The sequence below is a fragment of the Gossypium arboreum genome, chromosome 11 (genome assembly GCF_025698485.1).
Source record: "Gossypium arboreum isolate Shixiya-1 chromosome 11, ASM2569848v2, whole genome shotgun sequence".
NCBI classification, from domain to species: domain Eukaryota; kingdom Viridiplantae; phylum Streptophyta; class Magnoliopsida; order Malvales; family Malvaceae; genus Gossypium; species Gossypium arboreum.
The window spans coordinates 51159107-51172296 of NC_069080.1; the positions used below are offsets into that span (position 1 = coordinate 51159107).

Here is a 13190-nt window from a genome sequence, read left to right on the forward strand (position 1 = left end):
ATCGTGGGTGATAAAGTGTTTCTCAAGGTATCGCCTTGGAAAAAGATACTCGATTCTACCGAAAGGGCAAGTTGAGCCCGAGGTTCGTTGGGCCATATGAGATATCCGAAGCGAGTCGACCCAGTGGCATATCGTTTGATTTTGCCCCCTGAACTCGAAAAGGTTCACGATGTCTTTCACGTTTCGATGCTTCGACGCTATAGATCCGATCCATCGCACGTGATTAGTCCATCAGAAATTGAAATTCAAGCCAATATGAGTTATGAGGAAGAACCGATTCGTATCCTATCACGAGAAGCGAAAGAGTTGTGAAACAAGCGGGTTCCGCTAGTAAAAGTGTTATGGCTCAAGCATGGGATAGAAGAAGCTACTTGGGAGACCGAGAACTCTATGAAAGAGCGATATCCAAACCTATTTACCGGTAAGATTTTCGGGGACGAAAATTTCTTAAGTGGGGGAGAGTTGTGACAGCCCAAAATTGACCCTAGTCGGAAGGTGGTCTCGGGACCACAAAAGCGAGGCATAAAAATAATTAAAATTTATTTTGATGCCTATAATATGTGTGTGCTCATGTATGACATTTTATGATGATTGATTTAGTGTTATAAGGGTGTATTCCACAAGAAAGGACTTAGTAATGAACTTTGAAAGTATGATAGGAAATGTGTGATGACTAATTAAAGCATGCATGCAAAATAATGGACTTGCATGTCAAATTCCCCTTTATAGGTGGTGGCGGCCATGACAAGGAGGATGGGCTAAACATGTCATGAAACATGTTTTGTTGGTGCATTAGGGTGAAATAATAAACAAAGGTGTATGGGTGATAAAAAATGAAAAAAAAAATGTGTGTGTGGTAATCCCCCATTGCCGTGAGTTGTAGAGAAGGAAAGAAAAAATTTTGTTCATCCTTTCTTTGAGCCAAAACTAAGGAAGAAGGAGGATTTTTGCTTCATGCTTGGTTTGGAAGAGATCTAGAAGGAGATTTGGCTAAGTTTGCATCAAGATTAAGGTATGTATGAGGTTGTGTTAGGAGTTTCATGCATGCTTTGGTTGCTAACTTGATGTGCATGTTAGCCATGGCTCAAATCTTTGTTAAGCCATGGAAATGGTATTTGGCCAAAGTTGTTATGGTGATAAAGCCATTGCATGCTAAGTGTGAAGCTTGATGATGATGCATGCAATGATGGATTGTCTACTCTTGAGTAAGATTTTGAGTTTTCTTTGTTTTATCATGATTGAAATTGAAAAGGAGCATGATTGTCATATTCGCCATGATGCATTCTTGAGCATGATTCATGCTTCTTGCATGTTAGTTAAAATTTGTGTTTTGGATGGCTATGGACACCTTGAAAATTCGCCATGCTCATATATGCATATATATGATTGCACATTATGTTTGGTTATGAACTAAGTGATGAATATATTGGTTTAAAGAAGAAAATGTGGAAGAATGCTTGTGAAATTGCAAGCACAATTCGCCTAGCACACATATAAGTGCTTGATGCTATATTATAAGTTTTGAGCCACAATGTGCAAAGCATTAATTAGTAAATGGCATGCTGTTTTTGTGAGGTATTAAGTGCAAAATTGACCTCAACATGTACATGAATATTCGCCTTGGGTAGCCTATTGAAGGCCTTAGCATTTCCTTGATGCTCAAATAAATTGTATTGAATTGCTTGATGTAGTATAAAATGTGCATGACCATTGTGTATTCAAGCTAAAGAGTGGCCATATGACCATTTAAAATCCTTGTCATATTCGCCATAAGCAAGCACAATGAGGTTTTAATAAATCGAATTTGTTTGAATTAGCTCAAGAGCTAAGAGGGCCACAATTGGACAAGGGAAGGAAAAGGTGATCGAATAGCCGAAAAAGCCGTTCGACAACATCCGAGGTAAGTCCTCAAGAAGTGACCTTACTTGAATTATGTGAGATGAAATATGGATGTGTATGATTATTGATTATGTGTGTATGAGTATTTGAATTCCACCGGGCTAAGTCCCAAGGCGAATATGCTAATGATTATAATTGTGTTTGAGCCTTAGTAACGAAAATGAAATATGTATGTCCAATGATTATTGATGTATGTGTGCATGAGAAATTGAATGATATCCGGCTAAGCCTCAAGACAATTATGCTGAAATTTATATCCGGTTAAGACCAAGGCAATTGTGCTAGTAGCTATATCCGGCTAAGACCAAGGCATTCGTGCAAGTTGTTAAATCCGGGCTAAGACCAAGGCATTTGTGCAAATCGTGATATCCGGTAAAGTCCGTAGGCCTTGGTGCGGGTTACCATAACCGGGCTATGTCCCAAGGCGATTGAACGAGTACCGACATCCGGATAAACTCAAGGTATGTAATTTGAAAATTATGAGCTTGCTGGAAAATTTCAGCTAATGCACTTGTGAAATTTCCCAATGATAAGGTAAGTGCGGTGTGTGCTTTGCGCTAGGAGTAAGAGCGATGAATATCCGCTCCTATGATGGAGCGAGTTATCGGCCTTAATGAAGCCGTTATTTGTGTATGAACATAAGAGTTGAGATGGTGAAGTAAGTATGATTATGTGAATGTGCATTAATGAAATGATGCATTTAACTATGTGAATGTATTGCTGTAATTAGAGTTGATTATATTCCTTGAGACTTACTAAGCATAAAATGCTTACTCATTGCTTTGGCTCTCGGTTTTCTAGATTTCGCCGATAGCAATCGGATTCGGGATCGTTGAAGTCGAAGTCATCCACACTATCAAGCCTCCATTTTGGTATAAATTTTGGTTGAACTTGAGATGGCATGTATAGGACTACCTCTTGTTTGTTAAATATGTTGTAATGTAAGTATGTACGGCCATGCGAAAATGGCTCAAAAGGAAGCATGAACTTAGACCGATTGTGGTTTGTATGTATATATTTGGTGTCATGATGTGGCTATGGATTGGAAATGGGAATGTTGGTCATATGATCAGCCATTGGCATGGTTAAAATGATCATATATGAACCTATGTATGGCAAGACTAGTTGGTTCATGGAGACTACCAAATAGGTAAGACCTACCTTAAAACAGATGCTGCCAGCTGCAGTGGCGTGAATGTGAAAATCACCAAAATTCATAGGAATGGAATTAAATAGTGAATAAGCTATGTAAATGAACCTTGATGAGTCTATTTTCTTATGGAAGAAACGAAATGGTCATAGGAGTTACAGGTTAAGAGATATTAAAGCTATTGTGAGACAGGGCCAGAATGGTTTCTGGGTTCCCTGTCGCAACTTTAAAAATTCACTATAAATTATCCAAAATAATTAGGAGACATACCTTATATGTACAGATTCCATTTTGAGTCTAGTTTCATTAGAAACAAATGACACCAGCATTAAAGCCCTGTACAGAGAGATATTCAAGTTATACCGCGCGAAGGTCAGAGCAGTCGATCCCTGTAACATGGGTGACTTTAACTAATAAACTGTACTAGTTGGCCCGACCAAAATTCTAGAAATAAATCCATGGATGGATATATGAGTCTAAATTCAGGAAAATTTACGAAACCAGTTTCCGAGTTGTGAAACTCGAGATATGATTTTTAAGGCGACGGTGATGCAGTCTTCCAGCCTGACTGGAAATGTCAAATTGGTGGGCAAACCATGTGAACTTGGCTTGTTAACCCCTCGTGTCCGACACCGGCAATGGTCTCGGGTTCGGGGTGTTACAATACATTCCTCCAGTAATAGCCCATTTTCAGTGAAATCGGAACAGTGGTTTCGGAACCAAAAATCCGATCCGAAAATAAAGTTTATTTTTATTTTATTATATGGTACGTATTATGATGGACATGTCGTGTGAAAATTTTGATACGAAAATTTTATCGATTAAGTGTCTAATTACGAGAAGGACTAAATCACAAAAAATGTGAAAGTTGAATTCTAGTAGCTATAAGGATTAAATAGTTATGGAATTCAAAACTAGAGGTCCTTATATGGTAATTAGACCATTAAAGAAAAGTATGCAGATTTTTAGTGACTCATCCATGGAAAAATTAGAAAAGAGTAGGGACTAAATTGGAAATCATAAAAATTAAAAGATGATAATTAATTAAAAATAAATTATCATCTTATTTTCATGTCTTCTTCCCCAAAATTTCTATGGAAATCCTCGGAGAGAGGAAGAAAACTTTCCAAGCTTAAAAAGGTATGAAATCAAGTCCCGTTTTTAGTAATTTTTATATTTTTGGAATTGGGATAGTCTAATCTATCTATTTGGGGGACTAATTTGAAAAGTTATCAAGGTATGAAATTTGGGTCATGGATGAATATGCTAAAAGTTAGAGAGTTACACGGGTTCGAACACGGCCTGCAGCATGAGCGTGTTCTAGGGTCACACGAGCGTGTCCCTTGGACCACACTGGCGTCTGAGCCCTGTGCCTTGGAAAATTTTTTTAATTTCATAAAAAAATTCTTAGAGTTTCCTATTAAGTCCCGACTTGATTCTAATGCTCGTATTGGGTCTCGAGGGTCCAATTAAGAGCTGTTTTATATGATCTCGGTTATTGTATAATAATTTACATAAATTATTTTTAAAATGTTATGAAAGTTTCGATAATGCTCTGAAACCCTGTTTTGGCGACGGATATGGGTTAAGGCTGTTACACCTCCAAAACACACTAGGGTCTCCGTAGAGACAATCAGTAATAGTGGTCTCCATAGAGACAAGACTCGGTAATCCGGAACAAATGTTAGGTTCCGATTTAAATAGTGAATTCTTCGTACATTAGTATCATCTCATATCATATCTTGTACAGCAAAAAAAATAACCCTATTTGCATGCCAATTGTATCTTATCCTTTCTTACGTTCATCCCGACAAATTTAATACATTAGATCATTTCTTTACAATTCAGTCCATTTCTTTCCTTTTTGTACCATTTTATAACCAATTCAAAACAAAACCACAAGATATAATTTCATAATTTAAATACATCCAATACGTTTTACAAACATAGCTACACCATATGAACTTACCTAGCAAAAACGATAGTTATCAAGATGTCGAGGACTAATCCACAATTTTCTCTTTTCTTCGATTATCTACTGGTTGATTCAAATCTTGATCTATATGGTAATTCTTTTTAATTTATCAACTTGAATTACCTTATAACATCTTATTTAATGCATATGACAATTTAATTTTATTTTTTTATAATTTCCTAAATTTTTACATTTTATTCAATTTAGTCCTTAAAACCAAAACTATCATATCTTTCACATTAAAGCCCCATTTTGCAATATAATTTCAATCAAATTCTTTTACAGCCCTCTAATACCTATAATTATAGAAAATTCATTCTAATTTATAATTATTTTCATTTTAGTCCCTATAATCAAAACTAGCATTTAAACTTTACCATTTAGTCTCTTTTTCATTTCTAAACTTAAAGTTAACATTTAAACACCAAAAGCTTCAAAAATATCAATGGAAACATTAGAAAAATTTAACAGTTTCACAATTTAATCCCTGGGCTAGCTAAATCAAGCTATAATGATATCAAAAACATAAAATTTGTGAAAAACGAGCTCGGTTTGGACTTACGTGCAAAGGAAGAAACTTGACCGATTGTTGAAGCATTCAATAATGGCTTCCCTTATTCTTTTCTGTGTAAAAACAGTGATGAAAGAAGAAATAATGAAGATGGCCACTTTTACTAATGTTTTAACTTATTTTTAATTTAATTTTAACAATATTTTTATTAGAAAACAAGCACTAACCATCCAAAATTATAAAATATGGCATAATTGCTACTTAAATCTTCAAATAATTATCATCTGAACCTTTTTAACTAATAAAAATCAATAAGGATTAACTTTTATGGTTTTTACAATTCAATCATTGTACCTTAATTGCTAACCATCCAATAAAATTACTGAAATGAAATTCAATATAATACTATAATAGACTCATAAATATTATATAATAATATTTAAGGACTCGGTCATTGGAAAATGAAGTTTTGAAACCACCGTCTCTAACACCATTAAAAAATAGGTTATTATAGCATTCCTCGAGGAGTATTATTAAGATCAAATATTTCTTTATCATTTAGTGACTCTTGAACTTTCTAATTTGAATCTTTATCAGATCATTTAAGATATTGTTATATATATTGTTATTCAATACTTATTTCAACTTACACTTCCGTTCATCATCTAACATTTACACCCTAACTTCTACACACAACTTTGTAATAAGGTGTGGAAACCAAAGGCCTTTCTAGCTCCTCGTGCATACACATTTATGTGTTATGAATCAACCAACATCAATTTTACGTTCTTACAAAAAAAGAACTACAACAATATTTCCCAATCAGAAGGAATATGTGTGGTGTTCTAAGCATTGGTCGAGCATAAATAAAATGCATCTAAGCATTATTCAAGGATAAATAAAATGCATCTACATATTTGCAACAACAAACATAATGGATTATTGAAAATACTTAGGGTTCCCATTTTTGTTCAATACCCAAGTTGCTTGCCTTTCATATTGGATTATTTTATTATAATCTAGATGATTTTATTCCAATTGATCATACTCATCAGTACATATGTTAGGGGGTTGCACAACCTATTAATATCTTTGGTTGTGACAGATATGGAACCTCATGTACCATTACAATAACATTGACAACATCAAGAAGATTTGTGTAAAATTCATTGATAATTAACAAAATCACATGTCGATAAAGCTATCAGAAAAAGTAATCCATCTCAATCATTCAACCAACATCAGTATTAGCTCATAAAATTGTTGAGTGGTGAAATCAAAATCCTTTTCATGCATTGGAGGCTCATTAGCGAACTTCACATATTACTGTCTAGCCTCATTGGTCATAAACTTATACGATTCATTTTTTTCATGAAACTGATTGACAATCGCTATCAACCAATTGTGTTATCAGTATTAAAGATCTTCATATTTCCATATGATAAGTGTTCTCAACAATTACTAACACACAAATACCAATTAACTCATTACAAAATCAAACAATACTAAATCCCACTCCTAAACCTGGTAAACAAATCTTCTCAGCAAAAGAGATTACAAGCTTTGAATTTACTACACTAATAAATTTAGATAATAAGAATGGAACTATTAAAACATGAAACTAACATACATTATTGCATACCCACTAATCAAAATTATGCTTCTCCTAGGCTATCACATCAAAGGCCATAACTCTAAAATCCTAGAGTGAAAATTTAACTGAGTTTAAAGTTTTAAGAACAATATCACTTTGTTGAGAATTAGAAGGACCCACTACTTGTAGAAAATTGTTGCAACAACAGGCTTAAAAATAAAGGATGATTGAAAAAAACAAAAAAAAAATAGTTAAGAAAGAAAAAGAAAGGTAACATATGATTAGGGGAAAGGAAAAAAGTTAAAAGAAAAGAGCATAATGCTATAGTACATATAAATTAAAGCTCGAGAAATAAAAATTAAAGAAAGTGATATGAGTAGATGATAAGAGCCAAGTCATAGATAAAGCGTCTAAACTAAAAGCAAAATGTCAGAGAAAACACTTCCATCATGAATAAAACCACTTTTGTTCATCAACTATAAGGGCAAGACATGTGAACTAGTATGTTGCAACCACTATTGATTATCTTGTCCTTCCCAAAAAAATCACTCTTAGGTTTTAGGAAATGTTTAATCTTTCTGGTCAGACGTAGATAAAAAGGGTCGCTCAAGTTCCCACGAGCTTGAGAAAGGTGAACCATTGTGGACTTAAAAGAATACAAGTCATCGTCGACTCAAAAAGCTTCACTCAAGGGAAGAGGCATATGTAACATGGTCTAAATATTGAAGTCCAAATATTTTTCCTAAATGTGATTTTATAGACTCGAAGTCTCAAACTTTCCTTCAAATGCATTTTTATCCATAGAGAAGTGTCTGGCAAGCTAAGGGGTCCTTTAAATGTGTCTAAAGTAGCAAAGAGGCATATGTAACATGGTCCAAATATGGAATGATGAATTATTGGTGTTGTGAACTTCAAAATATATGGTTCTTCTAGAACACTTACAGTTGATGATAGAATGGAACAATTAGCCAACTGGTTAATATGTACATAAATTTCACCATTGGATTCTAAAGCTATATGCAACTTCCATTCTATGAATCAATGGCTAGTGATGTTGTGGTGTGGCACTAGACAAAAAGGAGAGAAACAAGGAAAAGCTAGCAATTTTTTTTGTAGGAAAATTTGACATTGATCCAAATTGAGAAATCTGAAAAACATTTAGAATTCTGAGCTTCTTCCAAAGTCAAGTTGTTTTGCTTGTGTCCTTTCCATGGGGTCCTCTTTGCTCATTACAAACTTGCGGGTAAACTTCAAGGAACTAGTCCGTTTTTAATTTTCAAACAACCCTTAAGGATGTTGTTGTTAAAAGAGTTTAGACCAATTTGCTGGAATATAGGCTGTCACAGGCACGAGCTAGTAAGGGCACATCACAAGTCCTCGTCAATGTGGGTAAAAGATGATCTTACTTGTATTCACCAAGACATCATGTTAGATTCTACCAATATTTGACAAACGAAGTGTTTTTTTGAGAATTATGTAAGGGAAAATTATTTTGAATTAGATTAATTACTATGGTATTAATTGCACTCTTTTGTAATTACAAAAAATTGTAATTCCCTAGATGATTGGCTGACAGAGTGTAATTACATCGTAATTCCTTATGTCATGTTTGGTAGTACAAATTATAATTATATACTTACCTAATTTATATTTTTTAAAATATTAATTATTATAAAAAATATTAGTATGATAAAATAATTTCTAAACTAGCAAAAATTAAAATCAAATCATCATGAGAATTATGTTAGTCTAAAAAGTAATTGATAGCACAATTACTAATAAAATAGTAAAAAAAATCATATGAAATTTTTAAAATGTTTTAGTGCATTTTGTTAGATTATTCTCTCTTTAATATTTAATTAATACTCCTTATCATCATCTATTGGTCCTTAACCGAGTTCATCATCGTCTGAATTTGAATATTAATTATTAAGATTATCAAGAGCTCCTTCTTTCTAGTACTCTATGAAGTATGAATCATCTCAATTTCACCTATAATTGAAGTTATGAAATATGCAATACACTAGTACGATCCAATATTATTTTGTTATGCTTTACTAAGTTGATGTTGTTAATATGAAAAATATCTTTTTAGAACAACAAATGTCTTCTTAACCGCATTTTGAAGCCTCGAATGTCTTAAATTAAAAAGTTTGTGAACTATTTATGGTAATTGTGTCTAACGCCTTTCCATCAAATGGTATCATACCCTATAATATGGTACAAGAATACTTTTTTATTTACATAATTAGCATCGACCTTAAAATTTTTGGCTTCACATTCCAAATAATTTGTAGCTTTAATTATAAATACTTATATAAACTTAACTTGGAGAAAGATTTATATTAGGTTATATAATTTTTAATAATATGTAAATTAAGTAAAAATAATATAAAATTTATAATATATAACATTTATAAAAATAGTTTTATAAATTATCCAGAACTTTCATAATATTTTTGTAAAAATATAACTTCTTTCTCATAACTTTGGAAAGTTATTTTTGTAAATAAGCTATGATAAAAAAAAACTATAGCATTTTTATGAATAAAATAATCATGGGCACATAAATAAGTTATGTCCATACTTGATCATAAGTTTTGAGAAATAAATATAGAGATAAATATCTAAATTATACATGAACTTTGATTTTAGCGATTTTATATATGAAATTTTAATTTGATTCAATTTTCACAAATTACTAACAATATTATCAAATTAACACGATTTTATGTTGATATATTGCATATACAAATAATTATATTAATCAAATATGAAAAATAAATGTGTGTATTCATTTGTTTTAAATGTGTACAATTAAACCAAAATCAAAATTTCATATATACATATGAATTATAATTCAAATTCTAAGTGTATAATTGCACTTAATCAAAAGGTTAAAAAGACTGTAACCTTAAAAAACTCAGCCAAGATGTTATTTGCTAAAAAAAAAAAGAAATGTTAGTGTTAATTACAAAAAAATACAATTGCGCCAGGTCAAATGAGTGAATAGTTCTTAAATACAATTGGATGAAAAAGGAAAATGTCAGAATTAAATATTAAGTCCGAAATTGTTAAAATTTTAAAATCGGAATAATTTGGTAATATGGCTGTGTTCTCAAATTCTCCCCAAATTCTCTAAATTTTTGCCAGCTTTTGCCAGCTCCTTTCTATTCATAATTCGTGTTTTAGATAATTTATTATTCCCGATAAAATAGTCTGGCTAATTCCTCCATTGGTTGTCACGATTCAACCACTCAAAAAGCATCAGCCAGGTTCACCCTAAATTTCATACAACACCTTTCTCAGCTTACCGCGTGTCTCCTATTGCTGACCTAAAAACACTTGTCGTCCAAGAAAAGGAAGTATCACGACTTCTTCAAACTTCTCCGCGTTGTCTTGGAGCTGGACCAGAAGACACAGCCTCATTTGGCTCACAAATGGGAACGTGTTAGTTAGTTGTTTTCCATTTGTAACGGTTCTTTTTAATTATTTTATTTATTTCTTTATTCTAATTACTCTGTCCCCAATTATTTCCAGAAAACGGCTACTTCTCAGCTAACCCATTAAACAAATGTAATTATTAATTATCCATTTAATTAATGATAAAATCATCTACGGTGTAAACAAAGTATCACCATCAATCACAGCCATTGTGATCTTGACGTCTGTGCTGAAACCCCATGTTTAGACTTAAATATTTAATTATTCCGAGAAATAATCAAAGAGCTAACCCTAATATAATAAAAACAAATAGATGAGATTATTTGGATCCAGAGTTAATCATGTGTATACCATAGAAATATTCAAAGGGGTTATTGAAGTAATATCACCGACTACTTTGAAGAAGTAGTTGAAAAGTTTAACGCGGAAGGTAGTCTGCTTAGGGAAGAAGGTGACCAATATTTTTATTTTTATACTAGAAAAATATGATGTATTTGTCAAAACCCTCTAATATATAGAAAAGGACATTTTACTTACCTTAAGCAACCGACAATTGCCCAACCCTTTGTGGCATTACACGATAAATCAGCGGCTAAATCCAAAATTTACATCAGTAATTGAGGTTATTAAGTTCATCTAATCAAGGACAGGTGTCAGAATCATAGCCCTTACAGGTTACCTACAGCTTTTGTATCCGATCTTTGAAGAAGCTGAAAAAATAATAATTAGTTAAAAGTGTAAAAATAATTAAACGTAACGCATTGCTTAGCTAATCCCACCATGTCATATTATGTGCTTGCATGTATGTAATTATGGATGGGATGCTAATAATTAAGAATATATAAATATAACATATATTTATATAGTTTTGTATCAACAATCTGAAAGAATCAACTTGCGTTATTGTTTTTGTTATTTCGTCTCTTTTTCCGTGCTGGCCACTTCCACTATCGCCTTCCTTTTTATATTCCCTCCCTCTTTTCAGTTCCCTCACTACCAAACTCCAAGAGAAAACAAAGAAAAGACTCTTCCTTTTTTCCTTTCTTTTCTGTCCAAGTTTTTTGAGTTTTAAGCCAAGATGAATGCTACCATGTTTAAGGTTTTGATGATGTTGGGTCTTTTGGCCACCGCTTGTATGGCTCAAGCACCAACAGCACCACCCACATCATCCCCACCCACATCTCCACCACCGCCAGCTGCTACTCCAACCCCGACCCCATCCCCAACCCCAACCCCAACCCCAACCCCATCCCCATCCCCATCCCCAACCCCAACCCCATCTGCATCTCCAGCTCCAACCCCATCACCCACCACTTCCCCATCTCCTTCTCCTGAAGCTTCTTCACCTTCTCCTTCAATCGCTTCCCCTCCAGGTCCTACCCCATCAAGTGGACCTGCTCCAGCCTCCGAGCCCACTGCCGACCAAGGCCCTCCTCCCTCTGCCGCCTCCACCAACGGTGTTTTCATTGGTGCAATCGCTCTTGCCGCCACTTTCTTCGCTGCCGTTTTGGCTTAAGAAAGTGAAGTGAAGTCCAGCTTTTTTGGGTTTTGGATCATGATTCTTGAGAATCTTTACTTTCATGCTCTCTTTTGTTCTTTCGAGTAGTGTTTTTTTCTCTTACTTTATATTTTTCATTGCACCCTACTTTTTGGTTTTTGTTTAATTTATTTGTTATGTATGTTTGATGATGACGATTCTATTATTTTGGGTTCGGATGGTTGATTGTATTGGTGGTGTGACACGCGTAAAGACCGGATGGTTGTAGAGATTGGACTGTTGTACATCTAATTACAGTGGAATAAAAACAGTTTGTTATTCTTTAAAAAAAATGTAACATCTCCATGTATTGTTCATGTCTAATTACTTTATGCATTATTTGCTTTTTATTTTTTATTTTTTATTTTTATTTAAATTCCCAAGCGATAATCAAATCTAGAGAAATCACCTTTTTGGTTTCTTTTCATTTCTTTTTACACGTGTGCTAGTGTGTATAATGGCCATTGGAGGCATCCTTGAATGAAAGCACTAAGATAAGTTTAATGTTTAGACGAAAACAGACTTCATTTGTCCCCTTTTTTTCTACTTTGATAAGCAAGGTTTTGACAATTTAGTACACGAAATAATTGTTTTACATACGCCAAAAAGGATTTATTTATTTAAAAAGGCATGGATTTTTATTCAAATTACAACATTAAATTTGGCATCAACCGAACGAGCGATGAAAACAAATTAAAATTTGTGGCCATCTGATTGGATTAACGTTGACTTTAATAATGTCTAAAAAAGAAACATCCAACCATTACCGCCCATGATACAGATGAATATAGCTGTTATTATTTTAATTAGGTTGGGATAAAATCGGTTAAGTAACGAATGTAAAATAATTAAGAAGTTGAAAAGATTGAATATAAATATTTACGTGAAAAAATTTCTCCGGAGAAGTTAAAAAATTATGGGCAAAGATAATTTTATTATAACAACGAAGAATACAAATATAGAGATTAAACTAAATCTTGAAATCCGAAATAAGAATCTTCAAAATGCAAATATAAAGTTTTCTGAAAGCTTGTAAAAGTTAATACCTAAATATATAATGGGTTGTCCTTCTAGGGTGGA

At 33.2% G+C, this 13190-nt stretch overlaps 1 protein-coding gene across 1 annotated transcript; it reads left to right on the forward strand.

The window, feature by feature from the left end:
• Positions 1–11414: 11414 nt before the first annotated feature.
• On the forward strand, positions 11415–12403 carry LOC108459061 (classical arabinogalactan protein 4-like). The gene has a single exon (XM_017758424.2). The coding sequence runs from the start codon at positions 11652–11654 to the stop codon at positions 12087–12089; it is 438 nt and encodes a 145-aa protein (XP_017613913.2). The 5' UTR covers positions 11415–11651; the 3' UTR covers positions 12090–12403.
• The last annotated feature ends 787 nt before the right edge of the window (positions 12404–13190 follow it).

What these genes read in the sequence shown, in the direction of transcription:
- LOC108459061 (XM_017758424.2), top strand. Translation starts at nt 11,652, where the DNA reads ATGAATGCTACCATGTTTAAGGTTTTGATGATGTTGGGTCTTTTGGCC.